This window comes from Gymnoscopelus braueri (genome assembly GCF_963280865.1).
Source record: "Gymnoscopelus braueri genome assembly, chromosome: 7".
In the NCBI taxonomy this organism is placed as follows: Eukaryota; Metazoa; Chordata; class Actinopteri; order Myctophiformes; family Myctophidae; genus Gymnoscopelus; species Gymnoscopelus braueri.
In genome coordinates, this window is record NC_137608.1 from 26,549,022 (window position 1) to 26,568,471 (window position 19,450).

The window sequence follows — 19,450 nt, forward strand, 5'->3', positions numbered from 1 at the left end:
TACGGTCAGGAGGTTATTGAAAGTTCGCCGCAGGGGCAGGGGCTTCCAGTACCTTGCTGACTGGGAGGGCTTTGGACCTGAGGAGCGGAGTTGGATTCCGTCCAGGTTTGTCGTGGATCCCTCCCTCATCAGTGACTTTCTCCGTGACAACCCCGGTGCCTTGGATGGGACGCCAGGAGGCGTCCGTAGAGGGAGGGGTACTGTCACAGTCTGACCTAGGAGTGGGTGTGGGTGTGTCTGGATCAGTGTGACCACCTGCATACACTCACCTCCAATCATGCCCACAGTATTTAAGGCCCAGCCTCTCGGCAGCCCTCTGCCAGATTGTCTTGTTTTCAAGCTGCAAGCATTGTACTAGAGCCTAGTTTTCAAGCCAAGTTTTTGCTGTTTTTCTGATCTCTGCTTTGTCCCCTAGACCTCGTTTTTGCCCAGTCCCTGCCTGTACCTTCGCCCTCGTTGACTGCCCCCCCTGGATTCGACCCCCGCTTTCCACTGATTATTCTTTGCCTGCCCCTTGCCTGCCTTGGAAGTTTTTGTGAATAAAGCCTGTTTTCAGTGCCTTCTGTGTCTGCATTCTGAGTCCTTCCATGTGCGCCTGACAGATTGAATGAACACAATCAACAAGATTAATCACAATGAATGGAATATAATGATGCAAATACACAATAACAAAACAATAACATAATTATATACTCCAAGGCAGGCTGGACAGCCTCGCCTCAGCCACCAACCCCTTGGTACAATATAATAATAATAATAATAATAATAATAATAATGATAATGATGATATTAATATTAATATTAATATTGCTAATGATAATAATAATAATAGCATCTAATATTTATATAGCACTTTTCTAGGTACTCAAAGTCGCTTTACATGGGGAGGGAGAAAATGTTTTATTAAAGGGCTTGCTGAATACTCGGTTTTGTTAGATAAATCGAGGCATCTCTATTTACCGTACATTGCTATGGAAGAAGTGTCTTATAAAATATAAAAAATCTAATGAAACATTTACAGTCAAATTATTGATAATTCTTTTAAGAAACTGTTATAAGAGGCATAATGTACAGCGACTGATTGACATCTCCTGTTTTGTATTTTACTATTCATTATGTATCTATTCTGTAGCACAGATATGTATCAAGGCCTTTAGGTCTTTATTCTGCAACTTGTATTCAAAATGAGCTAGTTAATATTTAAATCAACCATTGCCCTGGCTGGCATGTTTATGCCGTCTTAAATTTGAGAAACTAAGCTATAGAATTGATACAACAAAAATCATCAGTATGTGTGATTATGCATTAAGTTTGCATTATAGTGCACAAATGCAATGCCCATTTCCCACAATGCACCGGAAATCCAACAGGATGAGAGCCTGGCATACATGTGGCACAGTTCCCACATGCATGTGGTGTTCTGTCCTGCTTGGTTGCTGCTCTGGTGGCAAGAGCCCCAGCTATCCACAAACAACTCAATATGACAAGTTCTTCATCTCCGCTCTCTGTCTTTTTTCCATGTTGTTTAATTAGCCCTCAGCTGTCATTAATCGGCTTTCTTTCTCCGGGAAATATGAACAACAACAACAACAAAAAAGAAAAAATGAAAGAAATTAATCGCCTATTGCCACGCCGTATGCAAATCATTGCTTAGACCCAGTTAAGCTGATGAGAGATGTGATAGTGAAGGAGGAGAGTAATTGGAGACAGATGTTGGAGAGCAGGATCATCCAGGATGGATCACTGAGCCAAAGCTAAGATGCCATCCTTAATAAGATCTGGCAGGAAACTATTATTTCTGTACTTTTTGGGGCTTTTCATCTATTGTTATCCTTTTTATTTTCCATAATGAAGTTGTGTGTATGTATGACTCACACTTCTTTTTTTTCTCTCTCTCCATGGTTGCACATGTCTGAATTAATTTCCTCACATGCAGCTAATGACTAAGTGCCCATTCCATCTATGCTACTGGAGAACATTAAGAGTTCATCCAATTCTACGGGCTTTTGTCACTTGTTCCTAGTGAGCAGCAACATGTGAAATGCATAACTAAGAGAATTCACAATTTATCCAGTGACTTACAAAGTGAAAAGTTGGAGTAAGTGCCATGCACATTTGTCAAACAACAGAGTAATTGGTCATAGAATTAGTTCTAGGAGAACAAGGATGTTCAACAAATAGGATTTACAAGTAAACAACGTACAGTACCTACTGTACTGTAGCATCTATTTAACCACTTTCAACCTGCTGTACCTATTTTGGGCATAGCATTATAAGCGAAAATCTTCAAAAATTAGCTAGGCCCCATATTCATAAACCATCTATAAATAGATACTACTACTGATTAAGGGTAGCTAGTCAAGTCACATCACCTAAACTTAACTGTGCTTTACAATGCAAGCTGACCCGATATCAGGACAGTATTTGTTTTAGATAGTTCTACAAATGCCACCCCAGTGGTTTGATGTCTGGCCTTGGACTGACAGATTAGTAGAAACAGGATCTGGTTGCAGTATGGCTAGAAGCCATCCCAGAAACCTTAATATGTTTTCACTGCATGCCACAGTGCATCATTTATGGGGCCGCTGTACTCACTGGGTCTGGTAATAAGAAGTTCACCGGTTCGCTTTCCAGCCCCCGGTCTATGTGTGGAAATGTCCCTGAAGACACTTAAGGCTCGGTAGCATGGTTATTATGCCCCCGCAAGCGCTAATCATAACCAACTGAGCAGCCGACAGCTGGGTGAAGCCGAAAACTGAATTTCTCCCGAGGGACTAATACTGTATGGTAAAAAACAAACAAACAAAACCAAACATAACGAGAAGCCATTTCAAACAATGGCTTCATGTACAGTATATCCAGGTCCATTTTCTGCAAGCAATGTGACATACAGTTAGGAAGCCATCATTGGACGGCAACTGCTGCTTCAGATAGATTAGAGACATTTCAATAAAGATGGACAGAAAATGATTCCTTCTGTGAAAGTATCATGAAAGGAAAACCAGCCACTGTTTACAGTATAGTTGATCAAAATAAAACCAAATGCAGTTAAACCTGGTATATTGCAAAATGACATGGACCAGGAAAACTTAATTAATCACAGTCCAGGATGCTAACGGGCTTCGAGCGCATGTCTGAGAAATGGTAGACAGCGAAGAATAATATGGCATGGTATATATAGCATCCTGCACAATACAGATAAATGTGATCATAAATATTATTTCAGAACAGGTTTGGTGGCTGTTGCTGTGAGAGGAGGCAAGACACAATGTGTCATTAAACCGCATGCTGCTGTCAGAGGAACAGAGGGAGGCAATGTTTCTTGTGCATTTAAAATTACTAAAGCTTTGCACCACCCACCTTAGCAATCTACCCCACCTCGCTAGAAGGGGGAAATAAATCTTACAAACAAACATTGATGTTTTATTCAAAGCGGTTGGATACAAAATCCAAAAAAGGCCCTATTTCTCTTGTATTTGTGAAGAAGGGGTTTATAACAATTGCATGACTTAGTAGGGAGAGCATGTGCTCCGGGCGTACCTTTTGGAAACCGAGGCCTCTCTAAACTCTTCTCCTTTTATTTTTGACAGACAGACAGACAGACAGACAGACAGACAGACAGACAGACAGACAGACAGACAGACAGACAGACAGACAGACGGACAGATTTTTTTGAGAACTGTTCAGAAAAAAATTACTGCTGCCATAAGAGGCATTATTTGTGCCTTCTCACAAACACATGCACCCAAACTATAAGAGGAACCAATTATTTCTGGAAAGTAAGAGGTCAGACATTGAATAAACATATTTATTTTGCATTTAAGCTACTTGGTTGCTTTGAGAGAGAGAGAGAGAGAGTTCCAGGACTTCACAAAGAAAGAGCGAGAGGGAGACATAACGAGATGGAACAGAAGGAAACAAGAAATAGAGCGAGTGATATTGAACAAGGAAACAGTAAGTGAGTTCTGAAAGTTGCCAAGGAGCAGGAGACCGACAGCCAACAACAAGTTGATTATGTGGCGTCTGCCTCGTTTCTCAGATGCCCGAAGCAAAGTACAATCTAAAAAAGCCTTTTTATCTATCGATCCTGCAAAGGAAGAGGTTTCAGCATGATAAAACCATTATAAAAAAATAAATCAATTTCAAAGACCCTGTGAACTCTGTTTTATTAAAAGTCAGAGCTATAAAACACACAAGAATGCACGCACGCGCGCACACACACACACACACACACACACACACACACACACACACACACACACACACACACACACACACACACACACACACACACACACACACAGTTTATTCTTTCAGTTCTCGTGGGGAGGCTTAATAAAGGGTGATTGGGCTTCAAAAGCAGAGGCATCAACTTGTTTTAAACTATTTTCTGCATTAAGGGCTTTGGCTCACCATTATTTCCTCCAGGAAAAGGGGAATTTATATTTTAAGAATGTGGGTTAGAAATGTGGTTGAATCTGGAGATGTGGATAAAAAAAATAAGTTTTTAAAGAAAGAAAAAGTCCTTTATATCATAAGGCACTGACTAACCTGCTCCAAGTCTGGTAAAATTTTTGCTCAGACACTCTTGTGTGTCCCAGCAGGCATCTACCCTCCCTCACCCCCACGCCTGCAGGCGGTCCCCTTCCCTTGTCACCATTCTGGCACACTGTTTTCACATGGAACTTCTACCTCTCACTGCTTTGAGTTGGATTTTCAGTAAACCTGTCTTCAGTAGACGTGGGCCAAAGTCAACCCCCCCCCCCATCTCTCTCTCTTTCCTGTGCCATGACTGAAACTGTGTGCTTCTTTGAGCCTTCCTCCTTGCTTTCTCTCGGTGATGGCGTGCAATGATGTTGGCTGCCGACGTCCCAACCCTCAGAATATATATTTATCTTTTTGTTTTTGTTGTGTGTTTTTCCATTCATTCTTACGCGGTTGCGTCAGTGCTGTCTAAACAACCTTTGCTCTGAATAAGATTCAGGCAATTTCAAGCGAAAAGCGTCACAGACTGTGACAACTCAATAGCATTCTGGACAGTTTTTCACATTGGGTGCGTTGTGTGCTTGTGGCATGACAGCTAGACAGCCAGCCAGACAGATAGAGAGACAGGCAGATAGACAGACAGACAGAGCTACTACTAATGCCTGCTGTAAACTAAAGTAGTACTTAGGACAATGACTTTAGTCAATTTAATTTGGTAGATACCAAAGCTTTAGGACAAAAAACAATACATCAGCAGGAGTTTTTCTCCTAGCTGGCGAGACATCACCCTTCCTAAATTAATTTGACCAGCATCGGTTTCAGGGGAGTTTTGGTGTAAAATGGAGATTACAGAGATGCCAAGAAAATAATTTGGTGGGGGAAAAGTAAAAATCGTCATGTCGCGCACTGGAGATTGATCTTTTGGGTGAAAGCCCTGCTAGGATGAAAGTTTACCTTGAGGCATCGGCCTTCGTATAGAATATTTGTATGTTAATGGTACACAAAAAACAACAACCACCTATCACATACAGTATGTTAATATGCTACCCACGCAGACTGCTTTGGGGGAGTTTTAATTGGAACAGCGGGAGGGAAATGAAGACAAGAAGATAAAACAGTGACTGATAGACAGACACACAAACCCCTTGGCAGACACAGATAGGTAAACACTGCATACACCCCAACCCTCTCACACTTCAAAACAGAATTAAAACAGAAGGAGGTATTTGCAGCATTTGCAATTTATTCCAAAGCAATTAGCAATTTGGAAAGACTTTTCTAATCGGGAGAAGATTTGCTGCCGCACAAGTGGCGTCAACAAAGCTGATGTTGGGAAAGTTGACATCAAAGTGCAAAGTCTTCACCCATTTAGGCCGATTCTAAAAACACCTTCTAAATCCTAACCTTATATTTTTTATTCAATTTCTTTTTCTGGCCAAAATATTAAGTTTGTACAAAATATATATATATATATATATATCTCATGTTAAAAACATTTTTTTTTGGGGGGGGCTTTTTATGCCTTTATTGATAGTATAGTAGGTTGACAGGAAATGGGGAGTGACATGCAGCAAAGGCCGTCGGTATATGGACTCGAACCAGCGACGCGCTGTCAGGCTACATTGAGCCTTGCTGGCCAGACTGCTACGCCAGCGGTCAGGGCCTATATCTCATATTCTAATAGGCAGATTCCAGGATGAACCCTACTGACTTGGGTGATCACATGGCTTTTACTCTGGCGGCACTCTTTAGCCAAAATGTCCGGCCTTAGAGGCTGTGCACAGTCAGAGGTGGTCAACCATGTCTTTTCCATCAACCGGTCGACCTTGAGCTATTGAGTCGACCGCAGAGCAAAAATCTAACTCAGACAAAAACAACCATTCACACCGTGCACCATCCAATCACACTCAGGCTCGCTAAATCTCAACGAATCATATGAGGGGGGAGGCGCACTGTACAGTATATTAGCAAAGAGCAATGCCCCTGTCAGCATATCAATGTTCCTAGTGTACTAGATGTTTAGTAGGCTGAAGCTTAAAGGGATACTTCACTTTCACATAAAATAAACATTAAAAAAAAATATTTTAAAAAAATGAAAGAAGTTATGGCAAAATAAAGGCCCCCTCACACATTAGTAGGACACTCTAATGCGTGAGGGGGCCATGAATTTTCCATTACTTTTTTCATTTATTTTTAATATATTTTTTAAATGTTTCCCTGACCCGAAAGTGAAGTATCCCTTTAAGGAACTGATCTTGCTTAGGTCTTTTAAAAGTCTGATTTGATGGCAGACTCCATCGGAAAGTGCACCTGACCTTCCCTAGCAAATGGTTTTAAACTCTAAAATGTAGAGTATCGTATGCTTCTATTGGTGCTATTAGTCTTGCCTTATGCCATTGTTGTACTCTTAAATTATTTTAAATGTTTTTTTTATGTAAATGTGTTTTGTAAGTTGTAACTTTATGTACTTCTGGTGCCCTGAATAGGGATCCCTCCTAAGAGATCTTGTATCTCAGTGGTATTTCACCAGTACAAATAAAGATAAAAAATAACTAATTTCAACCACATTTTATGAGACGAGAAACCACTAGAGAAACTAGTATTAAGAATCATTTTGGGAAGAGATGCCAAGAGACAGAATATATACCATTTCCACGCAGAATGGGAAGATGATTATTTTTGTCTTCATGTCAAATGCTAAATGTATCTGTCTCATCTGTAACAACAGTGGTGAAGAAGTGGAACTTGGAACGACACTTTCTGGAAAAACTACAAATCATTTCCAGCCAACAGTGAAGTGACAAAAAGAAAGGTGAAGGAGTTGAAATCAACATCAACAGTCTTGTTTTCACAAATTTAATGTGATCACTGCAGCCTCCTATCGTATGTCTCATATTTACACGAAACATTAGTAAAAAGCTTGGTGAGATATCCAAGGAGAGTGTTGCTTTCAGGGATTTAATTCAATTTTACATTTTTACAGAATAGCAGTGCAATATATTTATTCTGATGTCCTGTGTCAAATAAACCTTTTGATAACTACTGCCTCCTTGATTTCTGAGTGACGAATACATGTAGTGATGTAGTGATAGTGATGTATATTATGAAACATGGCCATGTGCTATCATCAGTATTTTAAAAGTCCTTTCAATATTGTTTGATGCAATTTTTAATTTAATTTTAATGATTGAAAAAACATTGTTGAGACGTATTGTTAAATTATTTATTTATTTATGCTTGTATTGTATCCTAATTAGTAGCCTTTAAAAATAATGTAAAAGCAATGATGATTGGCACTGGGTGATCTTGTGCCTGAAAAGGTTGCCCACCCTTGCTCTAAGGGCTTGCAGGGTGTTTTTTTTATCTAATAACTATGGCTGACAACAGTCTGTCCAGAGGTTCAACACTTGTGCTGAATCCTAACATCCAGATCCACATATATATTCCCTCACAGACTTTATGGTGAGCTCTTGAACTTGAGAGTGGGTAAGAATGTTTGTCATTGATGGAATCCACTGGGCAATCAGAGGTGCATTTCCAAGTCCACCTCACATCTGTGGGGGTAGAGACTGAGTTGAAATGATCTCTGCCCTAACCAATGGAAGTGTGTGTGTGTGTGTGTGTGTGTGTGTGTGTGTGTGTGTGTGTGTGCGTGTGCGTGTGTGTGTGTGTGCGTGTGTGTGTGTGTGTGTGTGTGTGTGTGCGTGTGTGTGTGTGTGTGTGTGTGTGTGCGCGTGTGTGTGTGTGTGTGTGTGTGTGTGTGTGTGTGTGACTCTTTATGGCCTTCACACTGCTTGTCAGAGATGAGATGTGACCTTACAGCTCAAGTTATTCCACCGGCCAAGCCTCTGGGCAACAACTGATGGCTTTCTTTCTCTCCATTTGTTTTTCTCTTCTCTTGCTCTTCTCCCTCCATCTAGCCCCTCCTATTATTTTCCCCTCTACTGTCTTAACCTCTGACATTCGTTCACCTTTCACTAACACTCTTTACCACATATCTCTTTCCATGTTCCTCCTTCATTCTCTCTCCCTCCACCCAGACGACCACCCTACTCCAACCTTCTCTCTCTCCCTCTCTCTCCCCCCCCCTCCAATACATGGTGGTCTGTGTTTTCTAAAAGTCCATTAGTCTCTGGCTCTCAGCCACCTCCTCTCTTCTCAGACAGAGATAACGACACACACACACTGTGTGTGTGTGTGTGTGTGTGTGTGTGTGTGTGTGTGTGTGTGTGTGTGTGTGTGTGTGTGTGTGTGTGTGTGTGTGTGCGTCTCATGAGAATGAGAATACAAGGAGGTGAGAGGGAGGGAAGGGGGAGGGACAGAGGACAGGTGAGAAATGATACACACCTATACACCTCTCCTCCCTGACTGGATGGGAGGGAAAAGAGCGGATGGATGAGATGAGGAGGAGAGGGAGAGGAGGGCAGAGAGAGAGAAGAGGAAAGAAAAGAGAGGAGAGATGAGGACAGAGAGAGGGAGGAGAAAAGAGAAGATGGGGACAGAGAGCGGGAAGAGAAAAGAGAATAGGAGGAGAAGGAGAGAAACGAGAAAAGAAGAAAAAAGACAAGAGAGGAGAAATTAGTAGGGATGTTACTACAAAGAATGAGGAGAAAAGATGAGTGGGGAGAGAGAGAGCGTGCGGGAGGATGAGGCAAACTGAGGAGAGAAGGTGGTAAGAGTGGATGGGAGGAGCAAAAAGATGAATGAGAAATAGATGGGGTGGCAGGTTGAGGTGAACAATAAAAAAGACGGGTAGGGTAAGGGGAATAAACCGTAACCAGCTCTCCCTTCAAATAAACAACTTATATCCCCTTTTCACAATGCACCTCCTTCTACCCCTCCTCCTCAGTTTCCTAATTTATCTACCGTCCCATTAATTGAACTTGCAGCGGCAGCCTGTCCAAATGAAACAAAGTTGTGGGAAGGTGAGGTGATCTTGACTTGCACTCCTGAAATATAGATGTGAAATCTAATGATTGGGTTTTGGATGGATGGGCGTTGTGGATGCGATGCACCGGAGCCAAGTGATGAAAAATGTGCTTTAATCCATTAAGACCTGGAACGCATCTGTGTCATTTTAAGATTTCTTTGGCTATTCAAAAATAGCAGATATACAAGCTCATAGCGCACGCTATGAGCTTGTGTATCTGCATTTTTTTTTTTCTTGGAAAATGCGTGCAAATCTTTGAAAATATATATTTTTTAAAGCAAACATTTTGTAAGTCAAATCTTTGCTTCTGGGGGTCCCTGGAACCAAACATTTTAAGATGGGGGTCCACGGCCAACTGCATATCATTTGGGGGGTCCTTGACATGGAAAAGTTGGAGCACCACTGATATAGCAACATACCGTTAGGAATTAGAAAACATTTTCAGATATGTATATGGCTGCAGACCCCGATCTCAAATTGTTTTGTTCCAGGGACCCCCCAGAAGCAAAGATTTGAGTTACAAATGTTGGCTTTAAAAATATATACATTCAAAGATTTGTAAAACTTTTCAAGATTGTTCAAAAGTTGCAATGAGCTTGTATATCTGCTATTTTTGAATAGCCAAAGAAATCTAAAATGACACAGATGCGTTCCCGGATTGAATGGGTTAACCAGGCTGTTTATCTCCTTTCCCTTTCTCCTGTATAGACATTTCCATGCTCGATTTATGCCGTAGTCTGACTTTGGCAGCTTCTCTCTCTGACTATCTGACTTCTTATTAAGGAGATGTAATTGCTTTGTGTGCTTTGCGGAATATTTCTCTCTCAACCAGTATGTGACTGCACTTTAATTTCCCATTTGCCTGGTAGCTAGTAGTATCTAGGTGCATCTCTGCCTTATTTAGTCTCGGAACAAAGAGCACTTCAATAACAACACGGCTTTAATTGTTGGCTTAAATATATTGAAACCAAGGGGCTAGCATCCTGGTTGTAAATTGAGGCTATATAGGAAGTGAGAGTTCATATGAAGTCTCGCTGTTTCACCCCTGCTGGTGTCAGAAGCAATTAGGATGGGTTGGATGGGTTTTTGCCGATCTTTACACTTGATTTTATTACCTTAATAAACATTGTCATAAATACTACATGCTTCCAGTCGCTAGATTAAAGTAATCTTTCAATCACCATGATACGCATTTTGGTAAATCATGGTCCCATTTATTTTAAAATTGATGATAAAGTAGGGTATGCTGTAGGAGGGGCGTGGCTACTTTGTGATGATTTTGAATGACAAGCTACACAACCAATAGCATTGATTCTCCACCCCTGTTCTGGTCCCAACCAATAGCATTCATTGCAGAGTAAATGTTTCCGACCGGATATAGAAAGAATAGGTTTCATTTGTAGAGTCTATGGGCGTAACGCTGTCCATTTTTTTTACAGTCTATTATTGAAACTGAATCAGCCTCCACGTTCATGGGTGCATCTTTCATCTCCTCACTGTGTTGAAGTTCCCCCCAAATTTATAGCATTGTCTATCAAAAATCTACTTTCTGCAACTTGCCTCCATACAGTTTTTTATTCCTTGTCCTTTCTCTCTCTTCATTTATGGTCTCTATTAATTGAGTTAAATGGGTTAAGTTGTTTTTGTATGAGGGCAAAAAAGTTAAAGCTCTATATTCTCTGTCTGTCTGTCTGTCTGTGTGTGTGTGTGTGTGTGTGTGTGTGTGTGTGTGTGTGTGTGTGTGTGCGTTCTGCATTTTATCTGCACTTTGCCACATCATGAAAGAAGACACAAGTTAAGGGTTAGCTGCTGCTGTTGCATAACCTCAATGACGTATCAAAAGCTAAAGTAAAAACCACAGCAATGTGACTAAGTTCTCTTTTAACAACTTCACTTCAAATCAACAGCATTCTTAATAAACAGAAAGGAGTTACAGACATTGACAGGTGAGCATAGGCTACATAAGCTTTTCTGCACAGATTACAGACCAAAAACGCATCTTTTTATAATTTGCCGTGGTTCTTATTTTATGTGCTTCTACATAATTGTCTCAATGAAGTGTTTCAGTGAGGTTAAGTCAAAGTGTGTTTGCATTGATTCACAATACAATACAAATATTAAGTATACTAGCTTGATAAGGGTTTTGGTATAAATAAGAAGTATCTTTAAGAACAACATTTGACTCTAAATTGTGTGTGTGTGTGTGTGTGTGTGTGTGTGTGTGTGTGTGTGTGTGTGTGTGTGTGTGCGTGTGTGTGCATGTGCGCGAGCGTGCGTGCGTACGTGCGTGCGTGAGTTCTGCATTTTATCTGCACTTTGCCACATCATGAAAGAAGACACGAGTTAAGGGTTAGCTGCTGCTGTTGCATAACCTCAATGACGTATCAAAAGCTAAAGTAAAAACCACAGCAATGTGACTAAGTTCTCTTTTAACAACTTCACTTCAAATCAACAGCATTCTTAATAAACAGAAAGGAGTTACAGACATTGACAGGTGAGCATAGGCTACATAAGCTTTTCTGCACAGATTACAGACCAAAAACGCATCTTTTTATAATTTGCTGTGGTTCTTATTTTATGTGCTTCTACATAATTGTCTCAATGAAGTGTTTCAGTGAGGTTAAGTCAAAGTGTGTTTGCATTGATTCACAATACAATACAAAAATTAAGTATACTAGCTTGATAAGGGTTTTGGTATAAATAATAAGTATCTTTAAGAACAACATTTGACTCTAAATTGTGTGTGTGTGTGTGTGTGTGTGTGTGTGTGTGTGTGTGTGTGTGTGTGTGTGTGTGTGTGTGTGTGTGTGTGTGTGTGTGTGTGCGCGCGTGCGCGAGTGTGCGTGCGTGCGTGAGTTCTGCAAGTTGGGTCGCTGTTCTTTGGTTATAATAGTTTTTTTATGTGAAGTGCATTAAGTCTAACTGGTATGAAATGTGCTATACAAATACAACTGACTTGACTTTCACTTTTGTTCTCAGTGTGTATAAATGGCATCTGCCAGCAGTCTCCTGTCTGAAGAGCAGTTCCTGTGTTCTATCTGTCTGGATGTGTTCACTGATCCAATCACCACTCCATGTGGACACAACTACTGCAAAACCTGCATCACACATTACTGGGACACTAAAGATGTATGTCTGTGTCCACTGTGTAACAAAGGGTTCTATAAAAGACCAGAGATCTTTGTCAATACTTTCATTTCTGAGATGGTTGATCAGTTCAGGAAGTCAAAGCAGCTGAAAAATACATCCAACACGATCCAAGAACCTGCTAAACCAGATGAAGTGTCATGTGACGTCTGCACTGAGACCAAGCTCAAGGCTCTTAAGTCCTGTCTGGTGTGTCTGACGTCCTACTGTGAGACTCACCTGGAGCCTCATCAGAGAGTCACAGCGTTAAAACGACACAAACTAATCGACCCTGTAAAGAACCTGGAAGACATTATGTGTAAGAAACATGACAGACCTCTGGAGCTGTTCTGTAAGACTGACCACATGTGTGTTTGTCAGTTCTGCACTGAGTCAGACCACAAGTCACATCAAACTGTATCTCTGAAAGAGGAATATGAAGGAAAGAAGGCAGAGCTGGGAAAAACAGAGGCTGAAGTTCAGCAGATGATCCAGGAGAGACAAGAGAAGATTCAGTGGGTCAAACGCTCAGTAGAGCTCAGCAAGAAATATGCAGACAGAGAGATAGCAGACAGTGTGCAGGTCTTCACTGCTCTGGTGAGCTGTATTGAGAGAAGCCAGGCTGAGCTCATTGATGTGATTGAAGAGAAGCAGAAAGAAACACAGAAACAGGCTGAAGGCTTCATTAAAGAGCTGGAACAGGAAATCACTGAGTTAAATAAGAGAAGGTCTGAGCTGAAGCAGCTCTCACACACTGAAGACCACCTCCACTTCCTCCAGAACTTCACATCCATCAACATCCCTCCACCCACCAAGGACTGGTCAAAGGTCAATGTCCATCAGTCTTCATATGTGGGGACTGTGAGGACAGCTGTGGCTCAGCTGGAGAAGACACTCAGTAAAGAGATGAAGAAGCTGTGTGATGCTGAGCTGAGGAGGATCCAGCAATATGCAGTGGAGGTAACTCTGGACCCTGATACAGCACAGTGCAATCTCATCCTGTCTGAGGATGGAAAACAAGTGAGTCATGGAGATGTAAAGAAGAACCTTCCAGCCAACACAGAGAGATTCTCTAATGCTTATTCTGTCTTAGGAAAACAAAGTTTCTCCTCAGGAAGGTTTTACTATGAGATTCAAGTTAAAGGGAAGACTAACTGGGAATTAGGTGTGGCCAGAGAGTCCATTGACAGGCAGGGAGTATTCACATTGACCCCGAACAAGGGTTACTGGACTATAGGGCTGAGGAAAGGAAATGAGTACAAGGCTGCTGACCCTCCTGTCCTCCTCACTGTAAGAGAGAAGCTCCAGAAAGTGGGAGTGTTTGTGGATTATGAGGAGGGTCTGGTCTCTTTTTATGATGTGGAGGCCAGAGTTCATCTCTACTCTTTCACTGGTTGCACCTTCACTGAGAAACTCTATACATTCTTCACTCCTTGTAGCAACATTGGTGGTACAAACTCTGCTCCTCTGACCATCTCTCCTGTCAGTTACACAAATTAAACTAATCCTCAGCTTTCCTTGAAAGATTCATTGTGATTTAAGACAAGTGTGTAGATTTAAGGTTCATGTTAGCTTTTTTCATCAAACTGTCAAATCCATCCAATTGTTAAATTAAATGTTCTTAACAATTATATTTTAAGAACTTCAATTAATTTAACAACATCTGAAAAAACGTCTGAAAAAACGAATATGGTTTGCAAATGGCATTCTCCTTGGAAGGTTTTAGTTGAAAAATCTATTTTGTACTTTAGAGACAGGCAATGATTCAGATTTTAATAATAAAATCTTTTACAGTGTGCAGCTGATGTTAATGATTAATTACTTTACAGTATGTAGCTACCGTATACATAGCCTGCACACCACATTTTTTGTTGTTTATTTTTTTTTATTTTAATAATATATGCATGTAAATGTACAAAAATCTAACAAAAAATATGTCAAACAAAAAATATGTCAATATTTTACGCACACTTTGTTTAATCTGGTCAAAATTGCCTCTATATTTGTGCGTGTAGTCTTGGTGTAGTCTTACACCACAGCTGATTATGCTCTCTCTCTCTCTGTGTGTGTGTGTGTGTGTGTGTGTGTGTGTGTGTGTGTGTGTGTGTGTGTGTGTGTGTGTGTGTGTGTGTGTGTGTGTGTGTGTGTGTGTGTGTGTGTGTGTGTGTGTGTGTGTGTTCGTGTTCGTCTTTTTAATTTGCTAACATAAATAGCATAAATACTTCTCCGGCCCTCTGGCTCATTAAGGTGAGTTGTCTTGCTGAGAGAAGTGGACTGTGGTGGTGGGGGGTGCATCATTAAGGCCGGGGCCCTCATTAATGGAGGTGTTCCATTAGGAAAAGCCTTGACAGAATAATCAGAAGCAAACTAATGCCCTCAGATCATCTAGAATTCACAATGAGGCTACACACACATCACTGCACCAAATAGTCATGGCCGCACAGCATGGTTCAGTAAAACTTAATGAAATGTGTGTGCTCTTTGGTGTAGAAAACAGTTGTAAATGAATTTCTAATTTCTACCTACTATATAGTTATCATGAGTAGTGTTATTTGCTGTGTTATTTAATGTTTCCATTTCTTAAATTATGTTTTTGTCTTTTGTGTGGTTTGATGCTTAAACTAGGTCATGATCCCATGGATATGTATTCAATTATTACCACCAAAGGTGACACTTGGAGCGTCTAGCTCATGAGGAAGCGCCAGATGCTCAAAAGGTCACCTGTGGTGGTAATAATAGAATAAATATCCATGGGAGCATGAATGATTGGAATTTTATTGTTTAGATGTGAACGCTTTTGTAAATGTTTTGATTCTTAAAATAGGCTATCAAATATTTAGTATATATTTTTTATCTGGGTTGTTTATATCGTACCCCTGACTGCAGCTTGCAGATCAGTGCATTTATGTCCCTAGTCTACACCACTGGTTCTTTAACTTTTTAACTCATTCAGTGCCAATGACGTGCAACACGTAATTTTCTTCCAAAGCCCACGGTGCCAATTACGTGTAAGACGTCAAAACAGTGTTTTCAGTGTTTACGCTAGATGGCGCTGTTCGCCAACCTATGAGTGATCCTATGACTTCCGGTGAAAAGAGTATACCCGGAAATAACATGAACACAACAAATGTTGCCTGTCTAATCTAATGTTAAAGGACTTTGAAGAAAAAAAAATCTCTGCTTTCTTGTTTTTTTTTCAGCGTTTTTGGCGAGAACAAGCTATTTTCAAGAGCCAATATAAAGAATGGAGGGTCGCGGTGGCACGCTTTTTATTCTCCGATGGAAGCAGAGACACTCCTCCGTTTTTTGCGACACTCGATCGAATTTTTTTGTGGCTCTTGAAAGGTGAAAAAAATTCAAAAACGCTGTCACTGGCTGCGGACTATTCTGAAAAACTGTGAATTAGTTAATTTCAAGGACCTGTGAGGGTCCATTTGGTTACAATTGCACACTGTCAGAGTTACAGGCCTGTAAGGGTCCATTGGAACTCCCTCAATGAACCCTGAGGGTCCCTGGACCCAAGCACCTCTCTACACAATTATAAATGACAACAATGCAAGTAGCTAACTGCATAACAAACTCTATGAAAAACACAATTAAAATGACAGGCCAAAAAATATATCCTTGACAACCCAGGCTTATTAGAGCTTGATTTGAGTTACAGGCCTATGAATTATTGAGGAGGGAGAGGGTGAATAATTGAGCTGTTCTTGTGCTTGTTTTGTTTCGGCATATCAGGACAAGGACAGCATGTGAAACAGGCTCAGTGGATGAGCCTAAATTTGATCTTAAGCTGTTTGTTTGGCTCTGGGCAATCCATCACAAGATTGCACCGGGACTTCAGGGATGTAAGAAAGAGTTATCACACTGAAGTATAGGCACAGCACTGTCTTAAAGAGTGAAGACTAATTTATACTTTGTGGCGCGCAGATGTTATGCCCTAAAAAAAACTTCCCAACTCAAGTTGGAACACGTTGAGTTTGTTTATCGGCTATTTACGGCAAGCATAAGTTCAGCGTTGTTAGGCCTATATATAATTTGCCTCTCTCGTGCCTGCAGTGGTCCCACAGAGAATATTAGCTCCAGAGTCAGCTGCTGGTCGACATGACACAGGCTCCTGTTTACACTTTGTTGCTAACAAGCATTCCAAATAGAGTATGTCAAAATAGCTCCACAAAGCCATTTAGACTCCACAGGGGGGTTAAGAGTAAATGGAGAAGTAAGTCGCGAAGTATATACATTAAAAGTAGCTGTTCATGACAGCTACTTTTAATCATCAACCTTAATCAGGAAACCGCAGAACACATTTTCTTTTCTTTGGCAATCACCCTGATGAAGGCCGGTGAGCCACAACACTATAGGTGGATTAGCCATAGAAATAAAGGCTTTTTACAAAACAAATTAAAAACAGGGATTAATCATCTTTTCTTTTTTTGGCCTATTCACAAATCACTTGCTGTCTTTTTAATAACCATGAAATATTTGATAGGGTTTTAATGGACATTAAGGGGCCGTGTCCACCGGGGTGTTTTTTTCCAGGCTGAAAACACCAAGGCCCTCCAAGGTAAGAAAATAACAGACTTTTTTCCTAAAGCATTTGGACGTGGAGATAAGTACTTGCTTACATAAATCAGGTACGGATTATCTATATTGGTTGTGCGCCGGTGTCATGCACCAAAAATATCAGATCTACAAGCTACAAGTGCGCGCTTGAAGATCTGCTATTTTCAGTGTGCGGCACCGCGAGCAACAAAGGATCAAGCCCCAGAGGTCTTTCACGGATCTCAGAGTAGAAGAGTGACTGATTGGATGTGGCATTGTTGCTAGGCAACAGTTAATATTCAACAACCTCAAAAAGCCAGTCGGAGCCAGGGATTAATTTCACTAATGCCTTTTGTGCACGGTTGATTGGGATTCAATTGATCGCCTACTCGAATGAGGAACGATCCAACTGCAGAAAAGAGGTAGTAAAGTACAGCGCAAAGAACCTCCAGTGGCAAATGTACTGGAGATACAGTAGACATGCTCTGGGTTGACGTATCACTAAAGAGAGCCTCCATATACTTAGCTGTATTCTAGTGAGTGACTGACTGATGATAAGACACGTTCTAATCCTCTATTCCTATGCGGTTTCTCGCTCCGCTCATAGCACCCCGGCAGCACTTAACCCATTAAGACCTGAGGCCAATTCTACACACAATTCTACAAAATATCTTCTAAATCCTAACAGTTTTTTTTGAAAAAAACCCTATGTTGCTATATCAGTGGTTCTCAAACTTTATCATGTCAAGGACCCCCAAAATTATATGTATTTGGTCGCGGACCCCCCATCTCAAAATATTTTGTTCCAGGGACCCCCCAGAAGCAAAGATTTGAGTTACAAATGTTAGCTTTAAAAATATATATTCAAAGATTTGCACACATTTTCACAATTTTTCAAAAATAGCAGATCTACAAGCTCGTAGCGCGGCACTCGGTGCCGCGCTACGAGCTTGTAGATCTGCTATTTTTGAATAGCCAAAGAAATCTAAAATGACGCAGACGCGTCCCCGGTCTTAATGGGTTAAGTTCCTATGGTACAAATGTAGTCATTACCACACTCATTATACCTTTGTAGCCCATTGATGTAGTGTACTACAATATCCATGATGGATACACCCCACAACACACGGCTCTCTTTTTTACCTCCTCTCTCGCCGATTTACACAATCAATAGTATGTTGATATATTAGAGCATTTGCGATATAGATGTGTCCCAGTAGGGGCTGTTCTCTCCGCCAGTCTCGGATCATTCCAACGGTAATTTGCGGAAGATTAGTCATAATTCTGCTGAAAAGGAACACATGCATGCGTGTGTGAGGGGCACACACGCACGCACGCACGCGCACACACACACACACACACACACACACACACACACACACACACACACACACACACACACACACACACACACACACACACACACGTAAAACACAAGTAAAAAAAATAGAAAGAAACCCAGCTCTCTAATTGCCATTTCCATGTCTGCACTTCATTGATTTTCTTATTAGCTGTTTAATGATTACCGTCAGAAACGAGACAAACCACAAGGAGAGGGGAGAGGGGGAGAGAGAGAGAGAGAGAGAGAGAGAGAGAGAGAGAGAGAGAGAGAGAGAGAGAGAGAGAGAGAGGAGGGATAAAAAAGAAGAAAGAAATTGGGTGGGCTGCAGAGGTACAAACTACAAGGCAGAGGGATGTGACCTTGAATGAACATCAAGAGGAAATCGTAGGAGAAACGTCTATTCTTGTCTCGCAGTAGCCAGATAATTAGATGGATGTCTAATGTCAGGGGCACAGCTATTGCAAAAGTGGCTAAAGTTGAGCCTAAATGAAAAAAAAAAAAATTAAACACTTTTATATCACATCCCTGGATATTATTGTGGTCCCGCTTAAAAATATGTATGAACAATACACGCCAGTTTGAAAGTGGTTAAGTCTGTCTGTGGGTTTTAGAAATGTTTAACCAATGAGTATTAACAAGATCTTGAGGGCAAATAATAACTACATTGATTGCATCGGAACACAGGAACCTTTCAATTTCCCGAAGAATAACGTTTTTGAACATACAAGGTTTTCTCCTGTCAACAACTAGTTTATGAAACACAGGATAAGATGTAGATTGCCTTTGCGCAGGCACATACATGAGAGTGTCGTCGTGGTGATGAATGGATGGATGCAAGGGAGCTGGGGTTAGGTTGTAATTTGGGACGCATCATCAGTAGTCAACTATAGAGTATATCAAAATTCTTTCTGCACCAAGTACTCTGACAATGTGAACAATGGGTATTGCATAACAAGGGGGGCATGCATTCCCAATAGACATCCAGCTATAAGGACTTTCTGAAAATTCACTTCCAGAACCTAGGC

At 41.0% G+C, this 19,450-nt stretch overlaps 2 protein-coding genes across 2 annotated transcripts in view; one reads left to right on the forward strand and one right to left on the reverse strand.

Moving 5' to 3' along the window:
- Window positions 1–19,450, reverse strand: part of grid2 (glutamate receptor, ionotropic, delta 2) — a gene marked incomplete at both ends in the record, with an annotated part of 751,979 nt that overhangs the window by 64,656 nt on the left and 667,873 nt on the right. The gene's annotated exons all lie outside the window — the stretch shown is intronic.
- LOC308089462 (E3 ubiquitin-protein ligase TRIM21-like) lies at window positions 11,833–14,240 on the forward strand. The gene is made up of 2 exons (XM_080434190.1): window positions 11,833–11,909; window positions 12,395–14,240. Exon 2 carries the CDS (start codon window positions 12,404–12,406, stop codon window positions 14,039–14,041), a length of 1,638 nt encoding a protein of 545 aa, XP_080290316.1. The 5' UTR covers window positions 11,833–11,909; window positions 12,395–12,403; the 3' UTR covers window positions 14,042–14,240.

Coding starts and splice junctions, on each gene's coding strand:
- LOC308089462 (XM_080434190.1), top strand. CDS start 12,404: ATGGCATCTGCCAGCAGTCTCCTGTCTGAAGAGCAGTTCCTGTGTTCT.